This window comes from Crocodylus porosus, unplaced genomic scaffold (assembly GCF_001723895.1).
Source record: "Crocodylus porosus isolate Cpor-Errol unplaced genomic scaffold, CroPor_comp1, whole genome shotgun sequence".
Classification (NCBI taxonomy): Eukaryota; Metazoa; Chordata; order Crocodylia; family Crocodylidae; genus Crocodylus; species Crocodylus porosus.
In genome coordinates, this window is record NW_017728917.1 from 31,393,851 (window position 1) to 31,414,265 (window position 20,415).

General features: G+C 42.8%; 1 protein-coding gene across 4 annotated transcripts in view; it reads left to right on the forward strand.

Moving 5' to 3' along the window:
• Positions 1 to 19,519, forward strand: part of TAMM41 (TAM41 mitochondrial translocator assembly and maintenance homolog) — a 63,723-nt gene extending 44,204 nt beyond the window's left edge. For 3 of the 4 annotated variants that reach the window (XM_019537023.1, XM_019537026.1, XM_019537027.1), the window contains one exon: positions 9,718 to 9,851. In XM_019537023.1, the coding sequence (XP_019392568.1) occupies positions 9,718 to 9,794 (77 nt within the window). In that variant the 3' untranslated portion in view covers positions 9,795 to 9,851. Of the gene's footprint in view, positions 1 to 9,717; positions 9,852 to 19,430 lie in introns of those variants that run through there. The other variant, XM_019537024.1, reaches the window with a different exon arrangement.
• Positions 19,520 to 20,415: the final 896 nt, after the last annotated feature.

Here is a 20,415-nt window from a genome sequence, read left to right on the forward strand (position 1 = left end):
GCAGTGTGGGGATGCAGTTAGGAAGGGCAACCACACCTTGTCATGCATCCACAGATGTATCTCGAGCAGGTCCAAGGAGGCGATTCTCCCCTTCTGTGCAGCACCGGTCAGGCTGCAGTTGGAGTTCCGGACGCTGCACGTCAAGAGGGATGTGGACAACATGGAGAGGGTTCAGAGGAGGGCCACTCTTATGATCAGGGGGCAGCAGGGCAGGCCCTACGAGGAGAGGCTACGGGACCTGAACCTGTTCAGCCTCCATAAGAGAAGGCTGAGGGGGGATCTAATGGCCTGCTACAAACTAGTCGGGAGGAACCAGCAGGCATTGGGATAGCCAATTGTTCTGATATCTGCTGCCACTGAGAACAGTAGTTCCATCCTCTTTGGAACCACCCTTCAGGTAGCTGAAGGCTGCTGTTAAATCCCCCCTCAGTCTTCTCTTCTGCAGACTAAATAAGCCTCAGCTTCTCTTCATAAGTCATGTGCTCCAACCCCGTAACTATTTTTGTTGCTCTCACATAATACTCTAGATGTGGCATCACGTGCAGAATAGAGGGAATTATTTCCCTTGATCTGCTGTCAACGCTTCTACTAACGCAGCCCAGCATGCTGTTACCTTTCCTGGCAACAAGGGCACGTAGTTGACTTGTATCCAGTTTGTTATCCACGGTAAACCCTAATTCCTTTTCTGCAGAGCTGCTGCTTAGCCAGTTGGTCCCAAGTCTGCAGCAGTCAGTGAACGAGACTGTTCCATCCTAAGTATGCAGGACTTTGCATGTGCCCTTATGAACCTCATGAGATTTCCTTTGGCCCGATCTTCCAATTCGTATAGGTCACTCTGAATCCTAGCCCTACCTTCCAGCATATCTACTGCTCCACCCAGCTTGGTGTCATCTGCAAACTTGCTGAGGGTACACTCCATCCCATCTTCCAGATCGTTAACAAAAATATTGAACAAAACTGGCCCCAGGACTGGCCCCTGTGGCACTCCAGTTGATAATTGCTGCCAACTAGATCTCAAACTATGGATCGGTACCTGTTGAGCTTGATGATCCAGCCAGCTTTCTGACCACCTTACAGTCCATCCAACACATAATTCCCTTGTTTGCAAGAATGCTATGGGAGATGGTATCAAAGGCCTTGCTCAAGCCATGTACATACGGTCCACTGGTGTCCCCACATCCATAGAGCTAGTGATCTCATAGAAGGCAATCAGTTTGGTCAGGCATAATTTGCCCTTGGTGAATCCATCCTGACTGTTCCTGATCACTTCCTTCTTCAGGTGCTTAGAAATAGATTTCTTGAGGACCTGCTCCATCATTTTTCCAGGTGAGCCTGAAGGGTCTGTAGTTCCCTGGATTTTCCCTCCTTCCTTTCTGAATGATGGGCACTATATTTGCTCTTTTCCAGTTGTCTGGGACTGCTCCCAATTGCCATGAAATCATGGCCGGCAGCTCTGCAATCACATCAGCCAACTCCCTTTGACCCTCCAGTGCATCCCCTCTGGTCCCATGGACTTCTACGCATCCAGATTTTTTATATAGTCCCTAAACTGTTCTTTTACCACTGAGGGCTGCTTGCCTTCTGCCCAAACTGTGCTGCCTGGTGCAGTAGTCTGGGAACTGACCTTGCCTGTGATGACCAAGGTGGAAAAGACATTGAGGACTTCAACCTTTTCCTCCTCATCTGTCAGTAGGTGCTTACCCCACACTTTCCCTGATCTTCCATTTGTTGCTGACATACTTGCAGAAACCCCTTCATGTGCCTTGCTATCTGTAACTGCAGTTGTGCTGCTTTGGCTTTCCTGATTTCATCCCTGCATGCCTAAGCAACACTCACTTTTACTCCTCTCTAGTCATTTGTTCAAGCTTTCACTTCTTGTAAGCTTCCTATTTGTGTTTAAGCTCACTGAAGAGTTCCCTGATAAGCCAAGCTGGTTGCCTGCCACACTTACTATTCTTCCTGCACATTGAGATGGTTTGTTCCTGTGTCCTCAGTAAGGTTTCTTTAAAATACAACCAGCTGTCCTGGACTCCTTTTCCCTTTCAGACTGGTCTTTCAAGGCACCCTGCCCATCAGTTCCCTGAGGGAGTCAAAGTCTTTTTTTCTGAAATCCAAGGTCCATACTGTGCTGCTCTCCTTTCTTCCTTTTGTCAGGATCCTGAACTAGATCATCTCATGGTTGCTGCTTCCCAGAGTGCCATCCACTTCTACATCCCCATCAATTCCTCTCTGTGAGCATCAGGTCAGGAAGAGCACGGCCTCTAATTACTCTCTGACATTTGTACCAGGAACACTCTCCAGAAAGTTCCTAGATTGCCTGTGCACTGCTGTATTGCCCTCCCAACATGTCAGAGTGACTGAAGATCCTCATGAGACCCAGGGCCTGTGATCTGGAAACTTCCACTAGTTGTCTGATGAAAGCCTTATCTACCTCATTCTCCTGGTCGGGGGGACTATAGCAGATGCCCACCATAACATTACCTTTCTTGCTTTCCCCTCTGATCTCGTTACACAAATTGCCGATTGCTTAAATCACAAGTGTGACCTTATAAGGGAGAATATGGCAAGATGCCACATTTATTGATTTAAGCACTTAATATATACACACACACACACACACCACATTTATACCTCAATTTCTGTTCTGCATTGGTATACATTATCAGTACTTAGATCAACTTACGTGGACATTGGAGTCAGAAGCGGACCGTCCAAGTTTGACGATGACACCAAACTTTGGGGCAAAGCATCCACACCAGAAAACAGGCGGGTGATCCAGGCTGACCTGGACAGGCTCAGCAAATGGGTGGATGAGAACCTGATGGTGTTTAACACCGAAAAATGCAAGGTTCTCCACCTTGGGAGGAAAAACCTGCAGCATCCTTATAGGCTCAGCAGTGCTACAGTGGCTAGCACTACGGAAGAAAGAGACTTGGGGGTCATCATTGACCACAAGATGAACATGAGCGTGCAGTGCGATGCTGCAGCTAGTAAAGCAACCAAAATACTGGCTTGCATTCATAGATGATTCTCAGGCAAATCCCAGGATGTCACTCTCCTCTTGTACTTGGCCTTGGTGAGGCCGCAGCTGGAGTACTGCATCCAGTTTTGGGCTCTGCAATTCAAAAAGGATGTGGAGAAGAGAGAGTCCAGAGAAGAGCCACGCACATGATCAGAGGTCAGGAAAACAGACCTTACGACATCAGGCTGAGAGCCATGGGGCTCTTTATCCTGGAAAAGTGCAGGCTCAGTGGTGATCTGATGACCACCTATAAGTTTATCAGGGGTGATCACCAGTATCTGGGGGAACATTTTCTCACCAGAGTGCCCCAAGGGATGATGAGGTTGAATGGTCATAAACTACTGCAAGACCGTTTTAGGCTGGACATAAGGAAGAATTTCTTCACTGTCTGAACCCCCAAGGTCTGGAACAGCCTGCCAGCGGAGGTGGTTCAAGCACCAACGTTGAACACTTTCAAGAGCAAATTGGATGCTTATCTTGCTGGGATCCTATGACTCCTGCTGACTTCCTGCCCCTGGAGCAGGGGGCTGGACTCGATCTTCCAAGGTCCCTTCCAGCCCTAATGTCTATGAAATCTATGAAACTTAGTGGCCAGCCAAGATGATCACAAGTAGGGAGCCAGGCTCCTGCCAGTCCATCTCATCAGCTGAACCAGTGCTCCAGAATGACATGCAGAACTAGGCCCAAAGTCAATATGTCTCACTCCATCTTTTATAGCCTCGCCAGTTCACCCAGTTCTCTGGGCTTTTGCTGTATTCCTTGAAGGTTTATTGCCATTGTTCTCCTGCTGTTCTGGGTGGATTCTTCTTGTTTTTGTCTTCAGTCTGTCTGCATTCTTCAGCCAGTCACAAGCTGATGCTTTGCTTTTTCACAGACACACTCTCATCCATTCTGTCACACATACAGCATACAAAGGTTGAACACTTATTTTGAGCTACAGAGCAATATAAAATGGAGTTTCTTAAGACAATGCAAAACTCAAGAAAATACATAAGATTAAAAGCAATAGGTTAAAAAAAAGTTCTATGTGTATAACAACCTTAGCCCAGAGACTTTCAGCAGGTCTATCTCCAGTTTGGTAGTGGAGCTCTGAATAATCATACTGCTGTTTTAGATAAAATGCTGCTGCTACTCCTCTTCTCCCCAGCCTGTCCTTCCTGAATAGTTTGTACCCATCCATGATGGTACTCCAGTCATGTGCACTATTCCACCAAGTCTCTGTTATTCCAATCATATCATAGTTTTTTGACTGTGTGAGGACTTCCAATTCTTCCTGCTTATTTCCCAGGCTCTGTGTTCATATATACCTCTCCTGGGCCTGGACTGGCTAGGGTACCTTGTTAGAGCCTTTTGTTGCACCGATTTATTGTGGTGTTCTCAGTACAGTGTGTGTTTTTCATGAACATTACATTACTGGATTTATCTTTAACATCCCTGTGAAATTGGGTGGTGTTATTCGCACATTACAGCTGGGAAATTGAGGCAGAGAAAAATTCCAGCCAAAATGAAATGTGTAAATTTTTGGATGCTTGGATTCTCAGTGCCAAGAACTTTGTAATCCTTCATGTGTTAGAGCACAATCCTGTCAACTGTCAGTCATGAGCACTCCAGCTTTATGTGCATCTGTTTCAACTGCCTCACATTGTGTGCCCCACCCCCATACACACACTTTTTTTTCTTCTGGGGTGCCTGTGAAGGTCTGTAAAGGTTTTTCTGGAGGCTGCATGTGAAGCTCAGTTTAAAATAAATGCATGAGTTCACCGGGAATGCTGTGGCCAGAAGCTAGGATAGAATCCTGTCCTCAAGAGTAGTATTCAGCTATCTATTCAAGGGTTTTAACCCTTGTTAGACTAAAAGCACCCCTCAGAAAATGCTAGCTCTTACCTTCACCGGTTTGTGGACTGGAAAAACAATATAGAGCAATTTTTCTCTGGCAAAAAACTTGGAAAGAATATGGCTGGTCAGAATGTTTTTGCAGCCAGGAATATATGCTTTGATGGTTCAAAGCAGGCCACCACACCCGGAACATCTTCTGGGCAGTATTTTCCCAGATGTCCAGGCAGGGGGCACACATGGCAGTATTGCTGCGCAAAGGCCAGCTCTGAAGCCACAGCCCACTGGGAGGTGGCCCAGAGTGGCAAATGCCTCATCTGGGTCTGGCAGGTGCACAGCAGGCCATATCCAGGCAGTAGCCCCCACTACCAGACTGCTGCAGTGGGTAGAGGATGCAGAGAACTCGCAAGGCTGCTTCACCAGTCCAGCTGGCACAAGGGGTAGTGTCCCCAGGTACCAATTGGCTGGGCCCCAGAAGCTCCTGAGAGCGAGTAGCCCTGAGCTACTTGACAGAGCAGCTTTTTGTACTGATGGGGCTAAGACAGGGCAGCTTTTTATACTGCTGGGGACAGTACAGGTGCTGACCCTGGGCTCTAGCTCCTCCTAGCTACAGATCTGGGAGGAGCAAGGCAGGGTTATTTTGCCCCAAGTGCCACAGTTTGCCCCACAACAAAGTGCATGTCCAAGCTCAAATTTGCCCCAGCTCAAATTTGCACCACTTCTGTTTGAGCTGCTGCAAGTGCATGTGCTTTCATGTGTGGATGCACCATTGGAGTCTCAGAATAGCAGTCTTCCTATGCCTGAAGAAGGGTGATTGCACCCAAAAACTCTTGCAAAGAACTTTTTTCCAACTACTCAGTTGGTCTAATAAAAGATATCACATTTACCCAAAGACCTTGCCTTCCTGTTTCCTTAGACCAATACAGACGGCTACAACCAAAAACCCAGTGGCAGGTAGCAACACCTAACAATGCTAGTATTGAATGGCACCCTGGGTGATAATCACTGATTTAAACCTTGATCACGCTTTCTCTTCCTGCAGTTCTCTGTCTCACTCTTTATATGCTTTCCAGCGTCAGAGAAAATGGTCCTTCAAATAACTTCCTTTCTGACACTAGTGATTCATCACTGGATCACTCTTAGTCTAATGTGCTGAATGAGAGGGGTCTTGTGGGGGAGGCAGGGGGGGGAGGGAATGGGTTTGATTATGTAACACAGTGCACATATAGCAGGGGATCATATTAAGTTTGTCATTGGGCATTTCCTAAATTTTGACTGCTCGACATGACAGCCTTTAATGTAATAAATGGATGGAATAAATATTTACATTTGGATAGACCTAGATGACTCCTTCAGGAGCTCAGCAAGGAGATAATGGGTTTTCATTGCTTAGAATTAATTATTAATAAAATAATTTTTCTTAGAACTGCTTTCTTCCTTGTAAGTGGTTCATGAAATCTTTATGTAGGTTATATCAGTTTGAAAGCTTGTAGTATCTTCTAAAAGCAACCTTGATCCAATTTCAGTTTCATAAGATGTAAAAGATTTGCCACCAGGAGGCACTAACTACACTGATGCTGTGCTTCAGAAAAATGTCCGTTTTATTTAATATTTAACAAGTAGCAATTCCTGCTTGTTTTACCTTTGACCACCAAACTAGTTTCCTTATTTAGAGATGTTTTAAGTACAGTACAGACAGGTTCTGGCCTCTCTGTAATTTTAATAGTACAGCAAATGTGTTTTAGAGCCCAAACTGAACCTGAATTTAAATTTGTCAACTAATATTGGCTGTATGTAACGCTTTTTCTTCCCAAACTCTCTTAAGTACTCCTAAATTTTCCTAGCAAAGCTTTGAGCTAGTAGAGGCTTAAAAATATTTATGAATTCTCATTTTTATATATCTACTTATCCTCTAAGTGTCCCTTCCACAATATATGGTATTGGCAAAAATAAAGGAGAACTCGCATATTTCATTGAATTGGTAATTTAAAGCTTCCCACCCATTTATCCACAGTACCTTTTGTAAAGCATTTTTGTTCTTTTTTTTTCTTATTGCTATGTTTATGCAAGCCAGTAACTAGTATTTCTGAGAATATAAAAGATGTAAGTATTCCAAAACCTTTTGAGTAATAATTAAATGATTACTGTGATTTCTGTTCAAATCTTGCTACTTTGAAAAACCCACAATTCCTGTCTAGAACAAGCTAGTCTGCACCCTGCTGTTGAAGTAAAATAATTCTGGGATGAAGGTCATTATTAAGAGGGTACACTGTTTCCAAACATTATTTGGCAGAATCCAGTTATAACAAAGTATTTCAACCCAGCTAAGAGGGTTTCCTTTCATTTTTCTTTGCCAGCTTGGTTTTAAAATTGAGCTCAAATGCTGTGTTCTTGTTTGTTGTTAAATGACTTACTTAGCTTTTGAAAATATGCCTGTGTAATTTCTAAAATCTGTGGTGAGATTTCTGGTCTGTTTCCTATTAGAGATGGCACCATCATTTGATTTATTTTTCCTCCTGTGTGATTAAGAATTCTGGAAGTTTTCATATTTAGCTGCTCCCAAGTAGCAGTTTTGTTTTGATATTTATGAGTTTGGAAACCTGATCTGAAATAACACTGAACGTTATAATGACAGCATTTGAACCAGTGGGGTATAGATTTATGAGACAGTACAGTCAAGTCTGTAAGAATTTTGATAGGGGCTTAGTAATAAAACATTACAAATCAAAGTAACGTTGTTCAAGATTGTAGTTAAGCCCTTCCTTAGCTTTTATTCAAGTCAGAATACATGCTTGACCACATACTACCTTCAGCATAACTTCAGGGAAAGTGTAGAAAGGTGGAATGTTGTAAGTATTAGCCCAAATACATTTGCCAGATTTCAAAAAGTGGCATGGCGACATCTTTAATGACCAATAACAGATGCAATCTCTACTTACCTAATTTCCCCAAATTTAGTAGTCTTATTCTCTGTCTACATTAAACCATTGTTATGTATTATATGGCAGAAAAATCTAAACTGAAGAGAAAAGAGAGGGAACTAACAAGTAGTTGTGGATTCATAGCTCTAAGTTTAAAGACATTTTCATGTTGTCCAAGTACTCAAGAATCTCTGTTTGGATTCTGAAACTGAGCTATAATTGCAACCATTAACTTTTACTACAGATGTGACTCATTTCCCCCTCCCCCCACGGGCTGCTTTAAGGAATTGGCTGTGTACAAGAACCCATGTTCTGTTTTGTAGCATGATGAGTTTGGGCAAGAACTTTAAAACAAAAATGGCATCTTATTACATAAGAGTCTAGATTCAAGGCTATAGTGGGTGGGGTTCAGTTGAGTGTTCACTGCAAAGAGGATATTAGAAAAATCTTTTAACGTTCAGCTGCTGCAGGAGACTATTAGTTGGCTCAGATACAATAGGCAGTCTTTGCTGCCTGCAGTGCCAACACTGTACAGGACTCCTGCAAGCACATATTAACTGTTTCACTGCTGATGTTTCCATCAACATGCTTTTCTTATATTGATAGTACATTGACCTTCCTGGAATCACAGAATATGGAAATGTTTCTTGTTTGAGTGGCAGTCATCAGGGTCATGTGTTAGGTTATTTTAATATGTAGAGTACGGGCATCCCTATCGTGTCTAGCACACTGGGATTCTGGAATGTGGTGGTTGTTCCTGGGTGCTACTGGGCAAACTTTATGGTACTCCAGAAAACACAATCTCAGAATAACAAACTCTCTAGTAACTGCATGCAGTCACAGAATCATGCTGACATCAAAAATAGCCTATCATCTAACTTTCAGTATCTACTAATACGTTGATTCTCATTTTGAGAATCAGAGTGGCTATATCTGTGTTAATGGTATTTAAGAACACAAAGCAAAGAGTGCAAAAAAAGATTGAATGCTTAGCTTTAAATTATTTCCTTTGTGCATGTCCGTGATAGTTTTTAACTGTGCAGTAGCATTCTGTTTGTCAAGTGTACATTTGTCTACTGTGTCTAATAATTATGTAATAATACAGTGCATATGTTGTGCACAGCTTTTTGCTTCGCTAGATTCTGGTCTGTTCGTTGGGTGTACTCTGGTCCCACCTCCTCGTATAATTTTGTTTGCAGATCTTCCGGACTAGAAACAAGACCTGGCATTACCTGCAGGTCCTAGTGCTCTTCGCTGTTTGCCTCAATAGCTAATAAAATATCACTAGTTGGACTTGGTATCCAGCACTCCGTTCTCTGCTCTGACTTCCTTGTGGTGACCGTCTTGTGCTCTGCCTTGCTTTCTCAGGTGTTCTTCTGCATTTCTTACCTGCTTTCTTAATGTCTTTGTTATATACTCCCATGCTAACGTATTCTCACACTCAGCAAAATGTGGAGGGGAACAGCAATTCAACAAAAATCTGTAATACAAACACTGCTTATGTTAGCAGTACAAGGATCTTTATCAGTACTAGGAATGATAGTGCAACTTGGTCCACTTGCACAGCCAAAACTTCCACCTATGCCAAGTTTAAAGTGTGTGTCTTTTTGAGATGTGGGTGTATATATACAATATTTATCAAAACTTTGCTATACTAGTTACTGATTCTTGCTAACATCAGAAACACTTAAGGGTAAACAGTTACACTGCTGTTGTGAATAATATAATCCTTATCTGTTCCATCTATGTTGTGCATCTTATGCACCATCAACTTCCATAAACTGCTATATCATAAATGTCAAGAAAGTTACTGATTTGTTATAACTATACAAACAGAGTTGAGTCACTTTTCTGGTGAAATACTTATTAAAAAAAACCTGCTTAAAGTGGTATGAGTTAAATATTTCAGTCTCTCTTTTTTCTTTTTCTTGTTTTTCTTAGGGCTGAAGAAGTCAGTGACTTACAGTATGAGGAAAATGTATAAAATGACGAAAGGATGGCTAAGGAAGACATCCTAATTGAGTTTTGTATTCGCTGTGCATTGGTAAATAAACTGATCTTTGTGTTCAAATAGCTTACAGTTGTCTGTTGCTCTCTCTACGTAGGAAAATTTCACAGAGGTATCAGTGTCTGCTGGCTTGTTTATACTTGCACACACACAGAATTGCCAGACATGCTGTAGAGGAAAGACTGAGAAAATGTTTTAGTCTCAAAACCAAAAGAGCACCATCTCTAAAAAGAAAATAATTTACCATCTCGCTGGTGTCATTCTGCAGCAAAAAATATAGACATTTCCCAAGTTGAATAAATGTAACATTAACATTATGCTTCCATGGCACTAAGAGGACAAAGTCATCTCTCTGAAGGGTGTACAACGTAACTTAACAACTTAGACCAAAAGGAAAAGTAGAGTTTATTTAAACTATTTCTGAGTTCCTTCATTTTGGACTGGATTCCCTTTTTGTTTGTGGTGGACTAGAGTAAAATTTCTTTTATAGGTAGTTTATGGAAGTGGGGCAGGGAGGGGGGTTCTAAAAGATGCTTAACTAAGGTTAAATTGGTATGGAACATAGACTCAATACTATAATAGATACATTTTGGAAAAAAGATCAATAAAGTTTTCTAAAATCAGATGTTGACATGTGGGAACATGATTTGAGTGAATTACCTGTGGGTGCAATTATCCTGTTGGGAAATTTACCATGATTTTGGGAAGTGGGTAGTGCAGTTGCATCAGAGATGGAGATTTGTGATGGTGTCCCTCTGACAGTGTAGGTGTAAATTTAGTCGGGCTTCTGGCCTACTTGACTAAAAAAGCAGACAGAGACCAGAAGTGCTGATGCTGCTTATTTCAGTTACATGTTTTGAGATAAGAAATCCTGCATGTTTTATTACCCTGTGCACAGATGTCCAATTAAGTAAACTTGTTTTGGTTTCTCCAAGGTCGTATTTTTTTTCTCTTTATCTGTCCTAAGTATAAAAATGCTTGAAAACTTAGAGAGGAGGAGGATTCCTTTGAAACAGACAAGTGGGTGATTCCCCTTGCTGTATGGAATTCTTCCTGTGATCACAGTATAGCCCTAAATAAAGAAAAGCTGGCTCTGTCAGTTCTGATTCAACCACAAAGTGAAGTTTGATTTCTTCCACAATTTGGTGCTGTGACTTGGATAGAGACGCCTGGAGTGATCAGCTGGGACACAGACACCTCTTCACTGAAGCCCTGGTGCCAAACCAAGGTAAGAGACATTTTGAAATCTCTACTGGGGCCTTTCAGTGAGAGGCTGTCTCTGTGTCTTCCTGATTCACTGCTTGAGGCTCACCCTATCCGAACTGGGGTTTTTTTGCCAGAACTGTCAAACCCACTGTATGAGTAGTAACTGTGAGTAGAAAGAGTCAAGGTTGAAGACTCTGTGTTGCTGTTGTCAATGAAGGTATTTCCCCGTGTGAATTAAGTTCTGTAAAAAAAAACTATGAGGTCTCTCTGAAGCCAGGAGTGGAAACCTTGTGCAGCCGCCCCAAAGACAACAGATTTAGTTCTGTGTGCTCTTCAAGAGTAAGGTGTAAGGTGGAAACTCTTAGAGTACGAGTGTTTTCCACGGTAAGTGTTGACCAAGGCTGAGACTAAAGAAATGCTCTTGAACCTCGTGCCTCAACGCAGAAATTCCCGTGTATGAATTGAGAAATATGAGCCACTGACCAGGTCTGAGACTAAGGTTGGTTTCAGCCACCCCAAGGCTGTCTGGAAGTGCAGTTTTGAATGCAAGGGGGCTCAACTGGAACCTTGAGACCCAGTGGACAGGTTTACCCTCTCCCCACCCTCATGAATGAGCCGTGTCTAACCATGAGTGACTGCATTGTGTGCTGTTATTGCAGTGGAGTCTTGTCTTTGGACATTAGCCACAGCATCTCTGTGCTGCTTCCAAATCTCTCAACCTGTCCGGACACCCTGAATAAGGCATTCTTGTATGAAAGACCTGTGTGAATTGAGTATAAAGATATGGGGAGCGGAGAGTCTAAAGACATACTGGCTCTGCCAAAAGGGACTCCAGCATTGTACATGTGCACACACTATGGCCATAAAAGTTGTAAGTTTCTAGACAAATGGAATTGGTATACCAGAGATGATTTTAGCCAGCAGTTTCCCCTGGAGGGAACATTTGATTTAAGTAAAATTGTTCATCTCTGCAGAGACCTTGAGTTAAGAGGTAGTAATATACCACAGACTCAGTGGGACACATTTTTTGATTTAATATGAAGAAGCTTTCAAAAGACATCAAGAATCTCAAGTTCAGAGTCTTAAGGACACCCAAAAGAAACTGAAATCTCAGATAAAGGAACTAAAACAGAAAAGTGCACCAGAAGAGGGCCTCCCATCAACAGTACCATCAGCACCAAAACAACTTTATCCACAAATAACAGCAGGATTAGCCCACCTCACCAGGAAGCTATCACTCAACAACCGTCACCTGCCCCCCGGGGCATGCCCACGCCCACAGGAGGCATGGCATCTGTCTCCTGAAATCTCAACCCCCTCCTCTTGTTTAAGGTCTAGTACCCTTAAATCTAAAAAGGCTCAGCTTATGCCTTCATGCCAACTTCCAGGGCAAGGTCCAAATGGAGAAACTACAATCACAGTCCCTGTCCCCTGGACCCCAGGAGATCTCCTAAACCTTGTTAAACAATTTCCCAACAGAGAGGAACCCCAAAAATTTAAAGATGAATTAGACACTGTAATCCATTGTTATAATCCAACATTGGCAGATTTGAACCAATTAATGAGAAGTATTCTGCTCTCTGAGGTCCGCAACCGCATCATCGCACAGGCTACTTGGCTACTCAAGACCCTGGAATTGGAGATCACTTAGCAGATGCCTGAAGACGCCTCCTTGCTTAAAATTTGCCCCAGGAAAACTGACTGGGCCAAAATACATAATTGTAAACAAAATAAAGGAGAATCCCCAGCAGACTGCATGGACCGCTTGAAACTAGTATTTGAAAGACATTCTGGTATTGAAAATGCAGCTGAAACTGCCCCAGAAGCAGTTGCTTCTGCTTTTGTCCACGGGCTTCTTTCTAAAGTCCAGGAACAGTTGTGCACAATTGCTGTAGGTTGGCAGACTAAGCCACTTGCAGAACTAGTCACCGTTGCAAATCATTGTACAACCTGCCAGGAAAAGACAAAGGAATCCACGGAAACTAAGCTAATGTTATTACAGTTGCAGACTTTAGGCAGGGATAGAAACCAAGGTTTCCATCAAGGGCAGTTCAGAGCCAGCGAACATAGTCGTGGGATGGGACGAGGAGGATTTCAGTCCCAAAAGAATGACAGTTGTCATTATTGTGGCCAACCAGGACACTGGAAGGCTCAATGTCCTCACCGGACTGGCCAGCCGGGGATGACGTTTAACCCACCACCATCTCCTCTCACTCAATTCTCTGTCCTGAATCAGGGAGCCTCTTGTTATGCCAGCCTGAGGAATACTAACATCATCACAGCCCCGCTTCTCCCACTTAATCAAGTTGATCCCTTCATTTCCTGCATGTTAAATGGCATCTCTACAAAAATGTTTAGTAGACACCTGTGCAAGGTGCTCTACTCTGAGCTGAAGAATTTTCCACAACTCCCCTCTCCTCTGCTGTTGTAAACGCTGTAGGAATTTCAACTCAAATAGTTCCTCATCCTGTTTCCCAACCATTACATGTTTCTCTTAGTCCTGTTTCTGATCAACATGCCTTTCTCCTTAGTACTTTTTCTCCTGTTAATTTATTAGGCAGAGATTTGCTTTGTAAACTCGGCTGTACTATCTATTGCTCTCCTAATGGTGTTTATTTACATGTCCCCTGTGATAATGAGATAGCTAAAGCGGCAAGTACTGCTAACTCACCTCCTGAGCCTGAGTTCCCTGATCTTTCTGTGTTGCAAGAAGAAATCATAAAAGCTGTCCCTCCATTTCTCTGGTCCCAGCATCCTAATGAAGTAGAACAAATCCATACTGCCCAGCCTTTAAAAATTAGATTAAACTCAGCTAATCCTTTACCCAAAGTTGCTCAATACCCTTTATGTCCAGAAGCCGAAGAAGGGATACACCCTGTTATAACTGCCCATGGTACTGACTAAGAGCCATTGTAATACACCTATTCTTCCTGTAAAAACAAAAAGCCAAAAAAACCTGGAAGGAATACCTATTGCTTTGTACAAGACCTTTGTGCAGTAAATTCTGCAGTTTTACCTACTTTTCCTGTTGTACCAAATCCGGCTACTATCTTGTCTTGTATTCCTCCTAATGCTTGTTATCTTACTGTTGTTGACTTGTGTTTTGCATTTTTCTCTATTCCTATACACCCTGACAGCCAGTTTCTCTTTGCATTTAGCTATCAAGGACTTCAGTATACCTGGATGTGATTGCCCCAGGCCTATACTGAATCCCCTCCTCTTTTTTTCTCAAATTCTGAAGAAAGATCTAGTTGACATAATATTTAAAGAAAATTATGTGCCTGTGCAATATGTTGATAATTTGTTCTTGGCATCTACCTCCCTTGAAGCCTATAAAACTGATTCTGTGACTCTCCTCACCTCTCGCCCTACAAGGCCATAAGGCATCTAAAAAAAAGCTACAACTTTGTCTTCCTCATGTTCACTATTTAGGTTATGATATTTCTGCTGGAAAACAACTGCTATCCTCTTCCAGAATAGAAGCTATTCTTAAAATCCCTAAACCAACTACTGCGTCCCAAATGCGTACTTTCCTAGGCATGGCTGGCTACTGCTGTCAGTGGATACTCGGCTATGCCTCTATAGTCAAGCCGTTGCAAAATCTGACTCTTGTTAATACCCCTGAGACTTTACCCTGGACTTCAGTGATCGAAGCCACTTTTGCCTCTATTAACCAAGCTCTGTCGCAAGCTCCTGCCTTAAGCCTTCCTGATTATACTAAACCTTTTATTCATTTTTGTCATGAAAAAGACAGATTCGCACTTGCAGTACTTACTCAGACACATGGAATCAAGTACTGTCCCATTGCTTATTATAGCTCTGCTCTTGATCCAGTTGCAGCCGGATTTCCCCCATGTCTCTGTGCTGTAGCTGCAGCCGCCGTCACTGTTGAGCTTTCCTCCACCCTTGTATTAGGTTCTCCCCTTACTGTTGCTGTCCCACATGCTGTAGCAGCCCTTTTACTAAAAACAAAAAACCACCTTTCAAATGCTAGATTAACTAAGTATGAAATCTTGCTTCTCTCTGCTGGAAGTGTTACCCTAACTAGGTGCCCTGTTTTAAACCCTGCTTCCCTGTTACCTACCCCTTCAGATGGTAAACCCCATGATTGCATTTTTGTTACTGCTCACCTAACAATGCCCCACACTGATCTATAGGACAACGCCTTGCAAAATCCAGATCTAGTATTCTATGTTGATGGATCATGTCAAAGAAACTCAAAAGGTTCCCTTGTTGCTGGATATGCAGTATGTTCCCAATATGATGTTATAGAAGGCCATCACTTACCTAATGTGTATTCAGCTCACGTTACCGAGCTTGTGGCCCTCACCAGGGCTTGCACCCTAGCCTCTGGTGCCTCTGTTAATATTTATATGATTCTCGCTGTGCTTTTGGTATTGTACACAATTATGGTCAACTTTGGAAACAAAGACGCTTCCTCACTTCAGGAGGTGCCACAATTAGTAATGGTCCATACGTAAATGCCTTGTTGAATGTTTTACAATTACCTTCTGCTGTTGCTATTATTAAATGCCAAGCTCACCAGAAACCTTATGATGATGTTACACGTAGGAATGATCTGGCAGATTCCGCTGCCAAAGCTGCGGCTATTTCCACTTCTCAGGCTACGCCTGTGTTTTTGTCTATTCCAACTGACCAGTCTGCACTGGCAAGTCTTCATGACATTGCCCTCCTCCAAATCAGGCTCCAGAACCAGAGAAACATACATGGAGACTGGCTAGGTGTTTGTTACACCCTGACCATTTGTGGCACTCCCCGGATGGCCACCTGGTGGCCCCAGTGGTCCTTCTTCCTCATCTTGCTCACATACACCGTGGCATGGCACATGTGAGCAAAGGGGGGTTGATAGAAGCTGTTAAGCTTGATTGGTGTGCTCCAACTTTTCCAACTTATCACTCAACAACCGTCACCTGCCCCCCGGGGCATGCCCACGTCCACAGGAGTACTGTGGCTCAACAGTACTGCCACACCTGTCCTATTTGCCAAGTCCATAATGTGGGAAAGCCTGTAAAAACAAAGAAGGCGGCACATCCCCCATCTTGAGGACCATTTGTAAATTCACAATTAGATTTTATTCAAATGCAAAAAGGGTGTTCTTATGAATATGTTTGTGTTATTGTATGTATGTTTTCTGGATGAGTAGAAGCCTACCCATCTGCAACAGCTGACACCATCACTGTAAGCAAAAAGTTGGTCAGAGACTTCATTCCAAGGTTTGGTATTCCTTTATCCCTAAACTCTGATAGAGGAACTCATTTTACTGGACAGATGATGAAAGAAGTCTGCGAAGTCCTGCAGATCCAATAGAACTTTCATTGCCCATACCATCCACAGGCCTCGGGCCAAGTAGAACGCCAAAATGGCATTCTGAAAAATAAACTGGCCAAATTTTTGTGCTGAGACTCACCTAAAATGGCCAGATGCACTTCCCATAGCCCTTATGAGTATGAGATTTACTGCCAACCGAAGGACTGGGCTTAACCCACGTGAAATTCTAATGGGAAGACCCATGAGGCTCGCCACCCGTTGCCTCCCACTTTTGCGATATACATTCACTCAATGATACTATTCTAGACTATTGTGAGGCACTAATGAAGTGTGTTAAGGCTTTTCATTCACAGGTACAGGCAGCTCTCCGCAAAGAACAAGATGAGCCATGCCATTCTATCCTGCCTGGAGACTGGGTCCATGTAAAAGTCCATCAACGAAAGTCATCGCTGGAACCTCCCTGTAAAGGCCAATTCCTAGTACTCGTGACCACCAACATTGCAATGAAGTGTCAAGGACTCCAGACATGGATCCACGCTTCACACAGTAAGAAAACATCAGCCCCGTTAGACCCAGAGTCTCCTCCATATCAATCTTGTAATCAGCCTCCACGCACTGGTAGTAAGCCTAGTGCCTGCCAGCAAGAGGGCTCAAGACCAGTAATGAGCCAAGCGCCTACTAGTGAAGAGGATTTGCACTACAGAGAGAAGAGGATGTGCCCCAACAACACCACTATGCCCTTCGGGACAGGAAAAAGGCCTCTACCTAGTTCCTGGTTCCCGAGGTGGGGGTGGTTAGTCGTGATTTGGATAGTTCTCAGTATTTCTCTTTGGGCCTTCTTATATGAACTTGACTCATCAGTTATAAGAAACTCTGTAAACCAAACTATACTTCTGCACCAACAAAGAAGATCATTTCATGAAAATGTGTTCTTGTCTTTAGTTAATCAAATTGGGATAGATTTAAATGTCTCTCATTGTTGGATATGTAGTCACGTCCCTATCTATTCTACCAGAGGAATACCCATGATACCGGTACCCTTAAATGCAACTCAAATGTTAGCCCCTCACTATTCAGATTTTCATGTAAATGACACTTGGCAGGCTGTAAGTTACAACCGGTCTGACTATGTACGATTAGCTCATGCCACCCCTGGAAAGTTCTGTTGGACCTGTAATGGATCTCGTGTTGCAGTAGGAGTCAGTAAGTGCGAGGTAGAATTTAAGATGAATGGTGCTCAGTTTTCTAATGGTTCCTGGATATCTAACTACTCCCCTGCAGGTCAATTTTCAGGCTATTATTCACAATGGATGATGTCCCCACGCTGTAATACAGGTGGATATACTGCATTAGCTGGTCACTATTTTGTGTGTGGAGATGAGGCCTATAAAAATCTTCCCTCCGGTTGGAGAGGAACGTGCTATGTCTCTGCGGCGTATTGTGCCTTTACTATTACCTAAAGAAAGAATTTGCAATGTTCGCGAAATTACAGAAAATCAAAGGTTTGGGGTTATAATGTTCCCCAGCTATGGCACAGGCTTATCTATATCTGAGATAAAGAAAGTTGCAGCATCTCTGGAAAATTTTGCTAAGGCTACTGGTGATAATTTTGATAAAATAAATACAGAAATGAAGGAAATAAGGCAAGTGACATTGCAAAACTGAGTTGCATTAAATTATATACTAGCCAGCAAAGGAGGAGTCTGTGCTTTAATAAGTAAAGAATGTTGTGCTTATAATCCCGATAATTCAGAAGAAATCCAGGATTTAAGTAAACATATTTGAAAAGAAGCAGCTAAATTGCATGCGAGTCGGATAGTTGGAATTTGAGTTCTTGGTTTAGCTCTATTTTCAGTTCCTTAGGCTCCACCATCATTCATAGTTTGTTGATATTGTTTGTTGTTTTTATTGGAGTATGCCTAGTGTTTATGATAATGTTGCTTAAGCTGTGCTGCCAAGCAAATGAGGAATAGCCCATCAACCAGAGACAAAGTATATAATTTGTATGTTGAAATAGCAGAAAGTAAAGAGAAAGAAAAACTAGAAGTTGAAAGGCTAATGGCTATAAATATCTAACTTGGGAAAAAAAATAGGGAATGTAGGAGTAAATTTAGTCAGGCTTCTAGCCCACTTGACTAAAAAGACAGAGACCAGAAGTACTGATACTGCTTATTTCAATTACATGTTTTGAGATAAGAAATCCTACATGTCTTATTACCCTATGCACAGATGTCCAATTAAGTAAACTTGTTTTAGTTTCTCCAATGTCGTATTTCTTTTTCTCTTTATCTGTCTTAAGTATAAAAATGCTTGAAAACTTAGAGAGGAGGAGGATTCCTTTGAAACAGACAAGTGGGTGATTCCTCTTGCTGTATGGAGTCCTCCCTGTGATCACAGTATAGCCCTAAATAAAGAAAAGCTGGCTCTGTCAGTTCTGATTCAACCACAAAGTGAAGTTTGATTTCTTCCACAACAGGAACTCTTTCTTTTGACCTAGACGCAGTACCATAGTGGTAGAGAACATGTCAGAGGACTGAAGTTATGCAAAAAATTCTTATTTGATACCAAAGTTTATTATCAAATTTCTCTAATTTCCTGCAGACAAAAAGCTCTCCACTTTTTACTGAGAGTTGATTTGATGTTCAGAAGACTGACATTGAGTGCGTTAACCCCTTCACCCCTCCAATTTTACAACTTTTACTGGCTCTTAATTTAAGCTAATGATGCTCAAGGTGTGGCCTGCAGGCCTCATCTGGGCCCCAAAATGACTAGATCCAGCCCATGGCACAAGGGATCAGCAGCAAGTAGTTCAGGCCAGCCTGTCCACTTCCACGCCCTGTGCAATGCCCCTTATTCTCTTTGTAGCCAGGGATAAGTTCTTTTCCTCTCTCACTGTCCTGCAGTATTGGCAGTCACTGCCCTCCCCACCTCCCTTACTGAAGGGGAGAGGTGGCTTGTGGTATAGTTGGGTCACAAGTCCCTGGCCCACCTCTCTAAGAGGCTGAGCTCCATTGGTTTTAACCAGTGTGAAGAATTTTAGACTGACATTTTGTTTAAATCACAAACAAGGATTTGAAAAAAATTGGTATTGAATTTTGTGATGTATGCTCTCTAGGTTTGTTATTGTAATTACAAGTATTTCTAGTTCAAGGCCCAGTCTGAAAAAGTGCTGAGCCATCTTTAACTCCTGTTTTAAAGATGGGGGTGCTCATTACACGGGAAAATTTTATCCGTAGTCAATTCAATGAGGTGTGAATCTCTGCAGAGTTGTAGTTTTCCTGTGTATAATATATAGTTTTTATAACTTACAAATTTTAAACTATTAAAAAAGTTATAATGGAAAAGTGCACCAGGTGGTGCTTTTATTTGAAAAACAGAAGAACTGGGGACTTGCCATTGACCGTCAGCATGTACAACGTTTGTAAGAATCTATAAACTGAAGAACTACACAATACTGGGTACTGAAGTTCCTGTACCAGTTTTCCTGATTGTATTATATCCTTTTAATATGTTTCACATAGGAAGTACTAGTCGTAGCTTTCACAGACATTAGGGCAGGAAGGGACATCGTAAGATCATCGGGTCCATCCCCCTGCCCGAAGGGCAGGAAGTCAACTAGAGTCAAAGGATCCCAGCAGGATAAGCATCCAAATCTTTATTAAAAGTTTCCAGAGTAGGTGCTGGCACCACCTCTGGAGGAGTCTATTCCAGGCCTTGGGGGGCTTGGACAGTAAAGAATTTTTTCTGCATGTCCAGCCTAAGACAATCTTGCAGGAGTTTGTGACTGTTGGACCTTATCCCTTGGGGAGCTCGGGTGAACAGGCATTCCCCCAGATCCTGATGCACACCCCTGATGTACTTATAGGTTGCCACCAAGTGACCCCAGCACCTATAGGTTGCCACCAAGTGACCCCAGCACCTGCGCTTGTCCAGGCTGAAGAGTCCCGTGGCTCTCAGCCTCTCTTCGTAAGGCCTGTTGTCTTGCCTTCTGATCATGCACATGGCTCTCCTTTGGACTCTTTCAAGCTTCCCCATGTCCTTCCTGAATTGTGGAGCCCAGAATTAGGGCCAGCTGTGGCCTCACCAAGGCCAAGTACAGCGGGATGATAACATCATGAGTCTTGCTTGAGATGTAT